Raw genomic sequence first — 11,935 nt, forward strand, 5'->3', positions numbered from 1 at the left:
ATGGCCCCAATATGCCCGTATGCGGATGAGATGCAGCTGAGCAAGCAGGCATGCTCATGGAGCGGATTGGCGGCAAAACGCAACTCGACATTATTTCGGAACCCGAGGCAGCGGCCATGGCGACTCTGCGTGATAATGAAAGACCTTGTTGATCTCAAGGTCAGTTTGTCGTGCTTACTTCGTCTTAGCATAGTGTTTCCCTGACTCCTTGTAGACCGGCGACACCTTTGTGGTGGTTGACTGCGGCGGTGGGACCGCCGATCCGATTAGCTATGAGGTGACCAGTTTTTCTCCATTGTGTATGAAGGAGTGCGTGAAAGGGCAAGGTAAGAAAAGAGCCATTCGTTGTTTCCTCCTGTCACAGTTGTCGACTGAGCATAGGATAGGTGGACTTTGCGGTGCTGTTTTCGTTGACGAGGCATTCGCGAACCTCTTGATGAGCAAACTTGGCAAGGAAGCATGGAACCAAATGGACCCTTACATCCGCCAACGCATGCTCCAAGTGGACTGGGAGCAAGGGGTTAAACAGACCTTCGATGGCAAGGACCGGAAGTGGGTGATTGATGCATCCTCTGGGTCCATCAACCAAACCACCCTGGCGCCAAAAAGTCCCTGGAAGAAATTGACCCGAGTCGAACTAACAGGGGACGAAGTTCGTGGAGTGTTTGACACTGTTGTCACCAAGATCGGCGAGATGGTCCTTGAGCAAATCAAGGGGGTTACATCCCAGAAGAAGACGCAACCAAAGGTAAGGGAAAAACAATACAGACCAAAAAGACCTCTATGGGAATTACAGGGAGCTGACAGTTTATTTGCTCTAGTACGTGATATTGGTCGGAGGCTGTGGGAGGTCAAAATACCTTTACAATGCCCTGAAGAAGATCGTCGATCCAGACATCGAAATCCTGCAGTCTCGAGGACCTGGACCGTATGTACTTCCCTATTGTTATCCCGCATGCAAAAACGCGTTGTCGATAATACCGTCAACATGCTAACATTTTGATAACCCAACAAGATGGACTGCCATCTGTCGTGGTGCGGTGATCCACGGAGCCAGCATGCGTGGTCTTGGATCTTTCACCGTCGATGTTCAATCCCGTATCGCCCGAACCAGTTATGGTGTATGCTATAACGCGCATTGGGATTCGTCTAAACATGATGAGCGAGACAAGACCTGGCACGAAGATGAGCAGGCATGGCTCGCCGACAACCAGATGCAATGGAGTCTGAAAATTGTATGGTACAACGATTTTTCACACCTCAATTCAACATCAAGACTGACACGGCGGCAGGGAGACGAGATGACGAAAGAGCCGATTTCTATGAGGTTCTACCGCTTATTCCCATGTAGCGGACCAAAGACAACCACTGGTACGACCAGTCGGATTTATACTTCCTCATCCTCAACCCCTCCATCCCGATATCGATCAGGTAAGGTGGAAAAACTCCAGTGTTCTCTTCAATGGGATTCCGAAATCGACCTCACAACCGTGCCCATATGGACCAACCCAATTGGTGTCGATTATTACAAGCTGAACTACGAAATCCGAATGGTGTGCATCGGGGGCACACTGGAGTTTTCTGCCTACATGGACGGGAAGCGCATGGGAACCGTGACTGGTGGCGGAGTGCGGTGTCGTGCCGTGATCCCAGCCGAGAATTCACAGCGGCGGTATCAAACAGAGACGGACAAACAAGAGGATGTATTGGCGTTCATCAAGTGTGTTGGATTTTCCAGCTGACTTCACGGCAAGCTTTGTTCTCATTTCTTTATCTTTTGTCCTCCGCATGTTGTATGGTATAGCTACCTAACAGACTCCTCTCACTGTAAACCTGGAATTCGGTTACATGAATGCAATTTTTTGACTGTTGTGGTGAAAAAATGAAGGCAATAACGTGACTTATACCATTAATTCTCCCGTCAAGGAGAGATGCTGCGCAATACTGTGTTAGTACAAAAAGAGCTTCGGCCGCGATCGCACAAGATGATGTCGAAGGGTATCACCTGTTCTTGCACGTGACATGACACGTAATGAGAGGTTGAATCATGAACTAGCCCCCAACGCATGGCATTGGTAACTATCGTTCCTCTGTTAGAGACAAGATTAGGCACATAGATGTAGTTAACTTGAATTATCAAGCAAATCTAGGGAATAGTTGACCATACAGAACAACTGACACCTATCGATCCTACCATAACGCCATGGTGTCTTCCCGTCTGTCCATTTGATATCGCTTTCCCGGCGCTCTCTCCCTTAACAACACCGCCAGCCCCGCCTGCAAAATCACCGAAACGTATCGCGAAAAAAACTCTCAATAGAAGCAAATAAACCTCCTTTTACCACCAAGCAACTGAAAATAAACCCCTCTTTGAAAAGAACCACCATCGAAGAACCCATTTTTATCTTCCTTCCCACTGTTCTTGAAATAATGCAACGCAGAAATGCAGAATATCCGTCCTCGAGACCATTCTCTCTCCCGGATAACAAACGAATAGCGACACACTCCCTCAACTCCGGCCAAAAGAAACGCATGGCTTCACTCAAGCATCCTTGGATGCATCCGCGGCAGCCGCGGCTTCGCTTGTTTCCTTGGCTGGAGATTCGCGACGGCCGTTCTCCTCTGCATTGGGCTGTTGGGATTCGGCCTCTGTCTTCGCAGAATCAGCAGCTGCGGTAGTCGTGGCCTCGGTGGGCGGGACAGCGGGAGCTGGAGTCTTCTCAGAATCGGTGCTAGCGACAGGAGCAGTTGCCATAGCATCGACCGCGGAGGTGGAATTTTCAGATGCCTTCTCAGCAGCAGGTTGGGGTGCCGTCGGCGTAGTCGACTCCTTGACAGCAGCAGGCTCCGCAGTTGTGGCGGGCGTCGCATCAGCCGGCGTAGCCTCAGCACCAGCAGCTGGCGCTGCGGTTGCATCCGCCTTCTTCTTCTGCTCTTTCCCAGCGTCCTCATCCTCATCCTGATTCACCAGGTCCACGAACATGCTATCATCCCCTGCATCCCCACCAACTCCAATTCCAATGGGATCATCCTGCCTAGACGTCGATGCGGCCCCAGGAGCAGGCCTATCCCGAGTTTCCGCCCTGTCAACGCCGTCCCACACGCTGGCACCAAAGAGCTCTTCGGCGCGGCGCCGACCAGTTTCAGTGCGCGACAGGATCTCAAGCACGCGCGACTTGCCTTGCTCAGTAGACAAGTGTGCGTTAAGCTCCTCGTCGTCGAGCGCGCCACGGAGGAGCCGCTCTTCAAGGTCGTGGGTTGTGGTGGTTGAGTCGCGCAGGAACAAGGGATGGTGACCAGCAGCTGAGGAGGGACCGCCCATGTCCTTGGAGTTACCGCGAAGGTGCAGCGAGGTGCCACCTGACTGCGATTGTTGATCACCCGCCGAGGACGTGCCGGCCGAGGATGTGGACTGGATGTGGGAAGAGCCCTGGGCAGCAGGTTGACCAGAAACTGAAGCGCGCTGGAAGTAAAGCTGCGGGGGCGGACCGTATGACGGGCTTCCAGAGCTTGAAGCAGCAGCGGCGGCGGCGGCGGCTGCCGCCTCGGCGTTCATCGCCTTCCGCTTGAGGCTGTTAGCCTTGCCCTTGACGCTCTCGGGCAGGTCATCCGGATCATCGACGCCATACTGGGCCAGCATCTTCTGGAGCTTGGTAGGACGCGGCTTGCGAGTACTCTTAGACACCTCTAGAACCGGAGGTGGTTCGGGCGCCACCGGACTCCACTTGTGCAGCTCTTGGCGGAAGAAGTTGGTCTCATAGGCAAGCAGGATCTCTGCGCCTTCGATCTTGCGGAGGTAGAAGCGTTGTGTCTCAGCCTCGGAGGCAGTAGTCAGGATGGGATTGCAGTAGGCAGCAATGTGCTGGCGGAACTCGAGCGCGTTGTCGATGATGCGCTTGAGCACTGTCTCCTCCTCGGGCTGGAACGGGAGAGTCGGAATCTCCTCTTGCCAAGCGATGAGATCCTCCAACTTCGGACGGGCGGCATCGCGAGGAATCTTGACGCGCCAGTCACAAATCGGGCAGGTATATTTGTCATCCTCCTTGACCTTGCCGCGCGCAATCTTGAGACACTTTCCGTGGTACCATTCATGGCACAGCTCACACTCGATCATCATGCCAGCCTCTGTGCGACGGCAGATGCAAAACACCTCGCGGAACTTGGGGTCGTCAAAGCGGTTGCTCTTTTCTTTGTCTGGGCTCGGCTCCCTCGAGGCCGGCTCCGCCGGGACACGCGGCTTGTCGTGGACAATATCGAAGCAGTCCAGATTCCGATCGAGCACGTAATCCATGTGCGTCTTAAGAATGTGGAGCGGCGCGTTGGTCTTGCCGAACAGCTTCTTGCCTTTGCGCATCCAGTCCTCGTGGCGCTTGACTTCCTTCTCAAGCTCGTGCGTACCCGCCGGCTTAGCCTGGAGCTCTTCCAGCTTCTTCATGAGCTCAGCAACTTCCGAGTATTTGGGGCGCTTGCGGAAGTCGGGATTCTGGGAACGCTCGTTGAGGTCCATGATCTGCCGATGAGCCTCGCGCTGCTTGTGGAGGATTTGGTCAACGGCAGCCATGGTTCTCGGACAAACGGGCCAAGCATTTTGCTGCACCTGGTCAACCAGGGCTTGCAGCTGCGGGTAGTGGATGGAGTCGGCGTTGATCAACTCCTGGACCTTCTTGTCCCACATAAAGCCGTGGTTGAGTTGCTCATTGTAGTAAGCGAGATGGTCATTGTAGACCGGGACCTTGAGGCGGTGGCCCTCATCGATCAGCTCTCGGACCTCATCCAGCGTCATCTGAGTGCCGCGGCAGCTAGCCGCCTTCTCGTTCCACTGGAGCTCTTCCAAGAGGCGCTGGAGCTGCTCCACCTCGGGAATGTCGACGTTGAATGCCTGACCTTCATCGAGGAGCTTCTCAACCTGCGGGATGGTGGCGCAACGGCGATTTTCCAGGAACTTGCGTGAATCCTCCTGGAACGTCTTGATTGCGTCAGCACGCTCCTGGAGCTGCATGATCTCAGGGGTGTCGAATCCGATGAGCCGGGCTTCGTCGAGGAGACGGTACACGTTGGAGAGGCTGCGGGACTCGCGTTCCTTCTGGTCCTGTTGCGCGTTACCAATAGATTTCCGCGACCCTAAGCCCCAAATCTTATCGGTCTTGCGGCGGTTTTGTTGCTTGCGAACCGTGTAGGTCATCGCCTCCTCAACCCAATGATTGCAGCGCTCAACAAAGGCGCGGAGCACTGGAAGCGACGGCAACTCGTAGGGGATCTTCTCACCCTCGGCGAGCAGGTTGCGAAGCGTCTTGAGAGACGGAGTCGTTTCCTCCTCCAGCAGCTTCTCATACTTTTCTTCCCACGCTTCAGGCACCCGCGCCTTGTCTGCGACCTTCTTGGTCATGGCAGCGATGGCCTCGTCTGACTTGCGGTAGTACAGAGCGTGATCCTTGCCAAGGTAACGATCCGACTCCTGCATGTCACAGCACGGATGGTTGCCAGCGTGCAACAGACAAAGGACCTTGCCAGTCTTGAGGCAGATGAACCGCGACAGGTAGGTGAAGGCCTTGCAGTAAAAGCAAGCATACTCTTCTTCAGGAACGTCAACGTCGTCAACCTGGAAGGTCATGGGACACTCATCATTTCCATCCCCATTGAAAACGCAACGATGTTGCGATGGATGTTTCGCATCGAGATGCCTGGCGATGAAATCGTGCTTGGCAATGAAATCCTCCCTCTGTGACAGTTCCCGTTTGTGGATTCGCTCGAGAGCCGGAGCCAGCCATTTGGCAGTTTGGATTGTGAGACCACTTCCGGTGACGCCCTCAGCAGCGGTCCAAAGGAGCTCGTCATGGGAGAAGCAAGGTTGGCGGCGGAATTGTTGAAGCCTCTCGACGCCAGCAAGGCCGTAAGGCTCCCAGTCAGCCGGGGCAAAATTAACGGCCTCATTGAAGTTGAAGCCGTGGTTGAAACCGGCGTGGTAGGCCTGCGGGAATGTGATGACAAACTGCCCAGCCCGCTGGTCTAGAGCATAAACACGCACGCCGGCCTTCTTCAACTGTTCCGGGGGTAATAGTGTGACGAGCTGGAACAGGAGATCGGGCTGCGTTTCGAACAGCTCAGGGACAGCCTCACGCATGGCATTCTCAAACTTCTCGGCATCGTCACCGGGAATGCCGTACCAGGTCTTGGTGGCGCCGAAATGCTGGTAGTTGGCCGAGTATGAATAATGGTCCTCATTGTGCCAGCAGAAAGTTGAGAAAGTCATGCCGACGTAAACCCAAGGGACGGTCATGCCGGATATGTCCGATTTGATGTGCCGGAACAGGCTGTCGGGGTGGAGCGGCAGGATGTTCAGGTTCCAGGGGTCGGTCGAATAAGGGTTATCCGGGAACTTCTCGATGGTCGGGAAACCGGAGCCATGGGTAGTGCAGTGAATGTCGGCACCGTACTCAACTGTAACGTTTTCATCAATGTCGGCCACCAAACGCCAAAATTCCTGCTCGACATCATCCTCCGTTACCGGCCTATGGCAATTGAGGACCGGATCGAATGGCATCTTGTTGGCGAAGTACTGCTGTTTGAACTCGTTTGCCTTTTGCTGGAATTGACGCAGTGAGTAGAGACCGCCCTCCTCAAAGCCGAACTGGCCGTCACCAACAAGACAGCGTGGGCAGTTCCACTCGGTTTCCGGCTTGGCTTTGAGCGGCGGATCGAGGCATGTGCCGTGGTAGGAATGGTCGCATGAGTCGCACTGGATCAGGAAGCCTCCGCCTTCCTCCTTGCCTTTGAGGCACATCTCGCAACGCTATCATGACGTCAGCGCCCATTAACACAAACAATTGTGAATAACGACGTACCTCTCCAGGAGGGGCGACATCATCGCGCGGCATTCTGGGGGCAGCCGTGCGGAACAAGGACATGTGAGAACCAGCCACGGTGGGCACATTATCTGAAGATGTATCAGCATCAAGTGGCGCTCTGGGCGATTGTTACCGCACAAAAGACTTACCTTTCTTGAGGCGCTTGCTCCTGCGACTCCCACAGTCGCCATCTTCTTGCTCCCCATCCTTCTTGGAGTTCAAGCTGTCGCAGCTCAATTGGCGCTTCAGTCCTGATGGACCGAGAGCAGACGAACGAAGATCAGGAATGGATTTCGATGTGCCATTCGGTTTTGGTGTGCTGGGATTCGTGTCGCTCGTTGCAGGGCGGTTGGCACTCGTGAAACTCGTACCAGAATTGATGGCAGTGAAGCTGGACTGGGACCTCGGAGTACCAAGGGCGGTTGTATCTGAGTTCGTCATCTCTACATCCGAGTCTTTGGCCTGGCAATCCAATGACGCCTGCAGCGCATCGCTGGCCTGGCGTGCTAGCGATTCGCCGGCGGTGCTCGGGGTTGGCACATTCGATCGCCTCATCGGGCTTGGAGCGGGGCTGGGAGTTAACGGGCCACCGTACTCAAGTTCGAGTTGCTGATGAACGCCAGGTTTTGCAAGGCGCAGATACTCCTCGTAAGGGAAGAGCCACTTCTGGTAGGAGTTCTTGAGGGATGTGGACAGCGAAGACATGATCTTGCCACTGTACCCGAGGTCACGGCCAATTTCAGCCCACTTCTTGAGCTTGCAAACCTTCTCAAAGCCTCCGCGACACTCGACGGCCTTTTTCAAACGGTAGAGATCGAGGGGTTTCTTGTCGACGTAGGGCCACCGATTCAGGTTATTGCCTTGCTGTTTGTGGAATTTGCCAAGGGCATCGAGGTACGAGAGGTTCGCGCGCGTGCCTGGCGAGCCATTCTCAGCGACTTGTCCTTGGGGAAGGGGCTTGTTTTGCCCGGACTTGGGGGCTGGCTTACTGCCTTCCACAGAGTTTAACTCTTGTTTGCGCGTGCGAAAATGGAACCTCTATACCGTATCGTCAGTACCGGAGAATCATCGCAAGAAATATCAAAGCCGCGTACCTCTGTGTCAATGGCGAAGGGTGGATTCCACGAATCGGGCGGAATGATCTTGCACATGCCATACTGGCGGGCTTCTGGAGAAATCTTGCGAATGTACTCAAAAGGTTCCTTCCACTCTTCCTCGGTCGGTCGGTATGTAGGAGCCTCTTGGAGGCCATGGGGACGATTCTTTTTCTTGACCGGCTCAGGACACTCGGTTGGTTGGCCCCGGCGCTCGACAGTGGAGAGATCAAGGGGAGGGCTGATTAGAGAACTCAGAGGGGTGGGTGGTTTGGTTGGCTGTGTGCCGTTGGCGCTTGAGGATGACGACTTCTTGATCGCGGAGCCAGCGTTGGATGCGGAAGGCCGAGATGGCGAGCCTCTCGAAGGGGTGTTAGAAACGGTGTTGGCTGCGGAGCGCGACGTGGTCGCTCCCGCAGCCGAAGAGTGCGACTTCATGGCGGGGAGCGATTTAGTCGAGGAACTGGCTGGATTGGAAGCGATTCACGTCTCGGGGAGTCGCCTCGGAACGCATGCGCAGGTGGATCGGGTATTTGGAGGAGTCAGGCGATTGCCGAAGTCATTGTAGGAGCGAAGCCTGAGGGAGGAGGTTCCGGTTTAGTCCATGCGACGTCAAAGCGCAACTGAAGGTTCGACGTCACGGAAGCGTGGCTGCTGAGCCAGGATCTCGGGTTTTGTGAAAACAAACCGGCACACCCGTTCGACTATCGAGGTTGGAAATCCGCGGATCGTGGAATTGGTGTGCTGACCGAATGCTCTGTTAAAGGGGGTGTGGAGGATGACGAGGTGTTGGTTCAGGTCTGAGAATTATATCGACGCGCCAAGCTGGGATCGAGACATGCAGTTGAGGCGAGAAGGTCCCCGCGACTCGATGCTCGGCGTCCACAAGATGAACAGTCAAATGTTTGTAGTAGGAGGACTGGTCGCGGTGAGAAATTGAAGAAGGGCGGAGAAACGGTGACCGGGCAGAGAAGATAGCCCGCTCCAGGTGTGAGGCAGGAAAGGTGGGAAAAAGTGAAGATGACTGGTGAAGGTCAAGAGTGAGAAGATGGCAGTGAGCAGCGGTTTAGATGGGAGATGGGGCCGAATGGTTCGCGGGAGGCTCCCCAAAGGCGAGCAGGATCCACTCAGGTCGCAGCAAACTGGGTGCAGCGTCCCAGTGGCAGAACTCAGAACAGCGCCAGAAGTCCCCGGGCCACGGGGCGCGCTTGGCATTTCGGCAAAAAGAGTGGGGCTGCTGGACCCACCTCCATATTTTCGGCCTCAAGATCCGCGCCCAGCATTGAGCCCATCATCACGGATCCGATTTCACCACGCTTCCCCAGCCTTGAGTCGGGTTCCAACCTTCCGGAGTATACCTTACTTAGTACTGTGTACTGAATTGGACATTTATTCAGGGTGTCTTTTCCATGGCTCATCCATTTCCCATCCTCTACAGTTTGCGTGAGAGCTATAGCACCTGACAGGCCAGCATCGTCACTGATGAGGCCGATGTCGCATATACCGCCGACGACAATGCCACCGACGGAACGGGAAACCTATATTTTGACCCTTGGGTCTTGCCACCAAACTTGAAGCTAACATTATGCCGCTGGTACTCATATGGATGCCTCAGGGAATTACCGCGTCTCTTCTTTAAGAGGAGAAGTCAACCGTGATTTTTTTTCTTCTTCTTCCACGTCTGTGGTTCAATTCAACGCCCATCATCCCGTCGTTGAGGGCGATATCTCAAAGCCCACAAGTCTGGCCTTGGCGGGTCCCCCACACTGGGGCAAACACTGGCGGAAAGGGGTGACGGAATAGGGAAAAATATTCCGGATTTTCCATACTGCAGGAAATGATGCACCTGACATGGCTTTGATGTAGCCGAGGGTCATACCTATGTTCCTTTCTGGGCGATACAGGATTCTTCAACATTTGCTGACACCTGCCCTGCCGTAGTCTTATCACCTGCCGTCACTGTTCCTGCCACATACCGAAAACCAGCACGCACATCTGTTCTTGGTCAAGTAAGAAGTGGTAGGTATACCAAGATGAATTTTGGTCGACCAGTGAGGGTATCGGCGGCATACACAGTAAGTCCTCGTGGGCTTCGAGAAGCAATCTGCTCAGATAACTCGCATCCGGCGGGTGGATAAAGCTGCGATCCAGAAGAGATAGGTCCGGGGTATCCGAACAGCTTGCTGGTTCGCCGGCACATCCCGACCTCCAGTCAACCCGCATGAAATTCTACAACATCGCGATTATCACAGAGGGATACCAGTATTGGACCAAAACATTGCCATTTACGCCAAACGCCAAGCCATGCCTCATGCTCTCTTGCGGACCGTTTAACTCATTCCTCAAGGTTGGGGCAGCTCAGCCCCGAAAAAAACCTGACAAACAAGTAAAGCATCACGCCTCATCACCATCTTGCTGTTCCCCTGTCCCCTTTGCTTTCTTCGCCCTCTTTCGCTTCGTCTTGAGCAGTTTCTCCACCTCCCTTTTCGCTCTCACCCGCAACGTCATCTCCTTCATCATGTCTACCCACACCACCTCTCCCTTACACTTCGGACAGCGGCCTTGGGTGGGAACAATCTCGTCCGGTTCGCCGTTGCTTTCCAGTAGGTGCCGGCCCCAGCACGTCAGGTGTCCGACGCCGTCGCATGCGGGGTTGGGACATATCGCATGGAGTCCACCCCCTGTTGGTTTTGTTGCTGAAGATGATGATGATTGCGGCGACGCTGCTGTTGATGGTGGCGATGCCAATTCCTCCCGACACACGACACACTTCCCCAGCCGCTCAAACTCAAAAATATCTTGCCCCTTGGCCACATACTCCTTCAAGGGCTCGTAGTCAAGCGGCAGGGCATAGATCCCCCTCTTCTCCTCCTCTCCTCCCTGTCCACCACCATCCACAAAATCCGTTACCGCCTTCACGTCCCGCATCTCTATCTCCCCTTCTGCTGCCCCGCGAACTGCCTCGCGCCAACCCTCCCACGCTCCATATAACTCCCGGTTAAAAAATCTCGGCCGGATCGGCCATCGCGCAAAACTTGGCGCTCCTAGGAGGAGATGCAGGCTCGCGGCGACGGAGGCGAGGGATTTCGGCGGACGGCGGCGTTTGCCACGTTTCTTTCGTGAGGCTGCGGGAGCTGATGACGAGGGCGCCGAGGAAGGATCTGAGAATAATGATTGGATGGAGTTATACGATGCAGAAACCGCGAGCTGTCGTGACTTGGAGGAAAGGTGGGTTGTGAGGTGTGGGTTGTTTAAAGCCCATCTAATGAGGTTGTTAGGACATACAACCTGGAATCCATACAATCCATCGGACTCGCGAACCAAGTCGAGGAGTCGAGTCGAGTCCAGACGATGGGATGGTGGATGAAAGCACGTACTCAAACTTCAACGCAGCAGTCATACTCGGAAACCCCTCCACTAAACCTAGCATCTCCCATGGCCTTAATGAGGCGCGTGATGTGCGGGCAGCACCGCCTTTGGACAGACCGTTGTGCTGGCTGAGGCGGCGGGGCGGGTTGGGCGTAGAGCCGATGTAGATGGATCTGTGGCGGACTGTTGACCGAAGGATGTAAACGGTGTAGAGCGCCGGAATGGGTTTGCTTTGGACGGCCATGGTGTGCTGATAACCAAACCTTGGAAACAAGGTGAGGTACCCTGATCAGCGGGTTGTTGGATCGAGTTGCTGGTTGGATGGTCAGGTATTGACGGGAGGATATGAAGGGCGAGGTGTCTTCATCCGGACAGAGTGGTTGTCGGAGGGTTGGGTTTCAGTAAAGCGTGTGTATTTGTATCATGCAAATACTAAATTTGACCCGGAAAGTCGAGGTCTCTATTTTCGCATTACTGTGAATGAGTTTGGTTAGTGTTGAGAGCGATGTTGGTGTGGAAGTGCGATTGTTTGCAATTGTTTACTTTCGCTCCGGTGTTGTGGTGGTTCGGTTGAGGGAGCGACGATTGAGAACCGTGGACCTTCAGTGGTGGATGGCGGCCCAGGCA

At 54.5% G+C, this 11,935-nt stretch overlaps 3 protein-coding genes across 3 annotated transcripts; 1 reads left to right on the forward strand and 2 right to left on the reverse strand.

Moving 5' to 3' along the window:
- VTJ04DRAFT_2720 (uncharacterized protein) lies at positions 1–1,435 on the forward strand (the record flags this gene model as incomplete). Its single annotated transcript, XM_069360541.1, has 6 exons — positions 1–159; positions 215–277; positions 365–748; positions 822–928; positions 1,115–1,235; positions 1,352–1,435. 6 exons carry the CDS (start codon positions 1–3, stop codon positions 1,433–1,435), a joined length of 918 nt encoding a protein of 305 aa, XP_069221241.1.
- Positions 1,436–2,542: 1,107 nt separating this feature from the next.
- Positions 2,543–8,377, reverse strand: VTJ04DRAFT_2721 (uncharacterized protein; the record flags this gene model as incomplete). Its single annotated transcript, XM_069360542.1, has 5 exons — positions 2,543–6,790; positions 6,843–6,934; positions 6,995–7,762; positions 7,835–7,883; positions 7,940–8,377. 5 exons carry the CDS (start codon positions 8,375–8,377, stop codon positions 2,543–2,545), a joined length of 5,595 nt encoding a protein of 1,864 aa, XP_069221242.1.
- Positions 8,378–10,333: 1,956 nt separating this feature from the next.
- Positions 10,334–11,552, reverse strand: VTJ04DRAFT_2722 (uncharacterized protein; the record flags this gene model as incomplete). The annotated part of the gene is made up of 2 exons (XM_069360543.1): positions 10,334–11,201; positions 11,317–11,552. The coding sequence occupies 2 exons, from the start codon at positions 11,550–11,552 to the stop codon at positions 10,334–10,336; spliced, it is 1,104 nt and encodes a 367-aa protein (XP_069221243.1).
- Positions 11,553–11,935: the final 383 nt, after the last annotated feature.

This window comes from Mycothermus thermophilus, assembly GCF_041956435.1.
Source record: "Mycothermus thermophilus strain CBS 625.91 unplaced genomic scaffold VTJ04scaffold_2, whole genome shotgun sequence".
Classification (NCBI taxonomy): Eukaryota; Fungi; Ascomycota; class Sordariomycetes; order Sordariales; family Chaetomiaceae; genus Mycothermus; species Mycothermus thermophilus.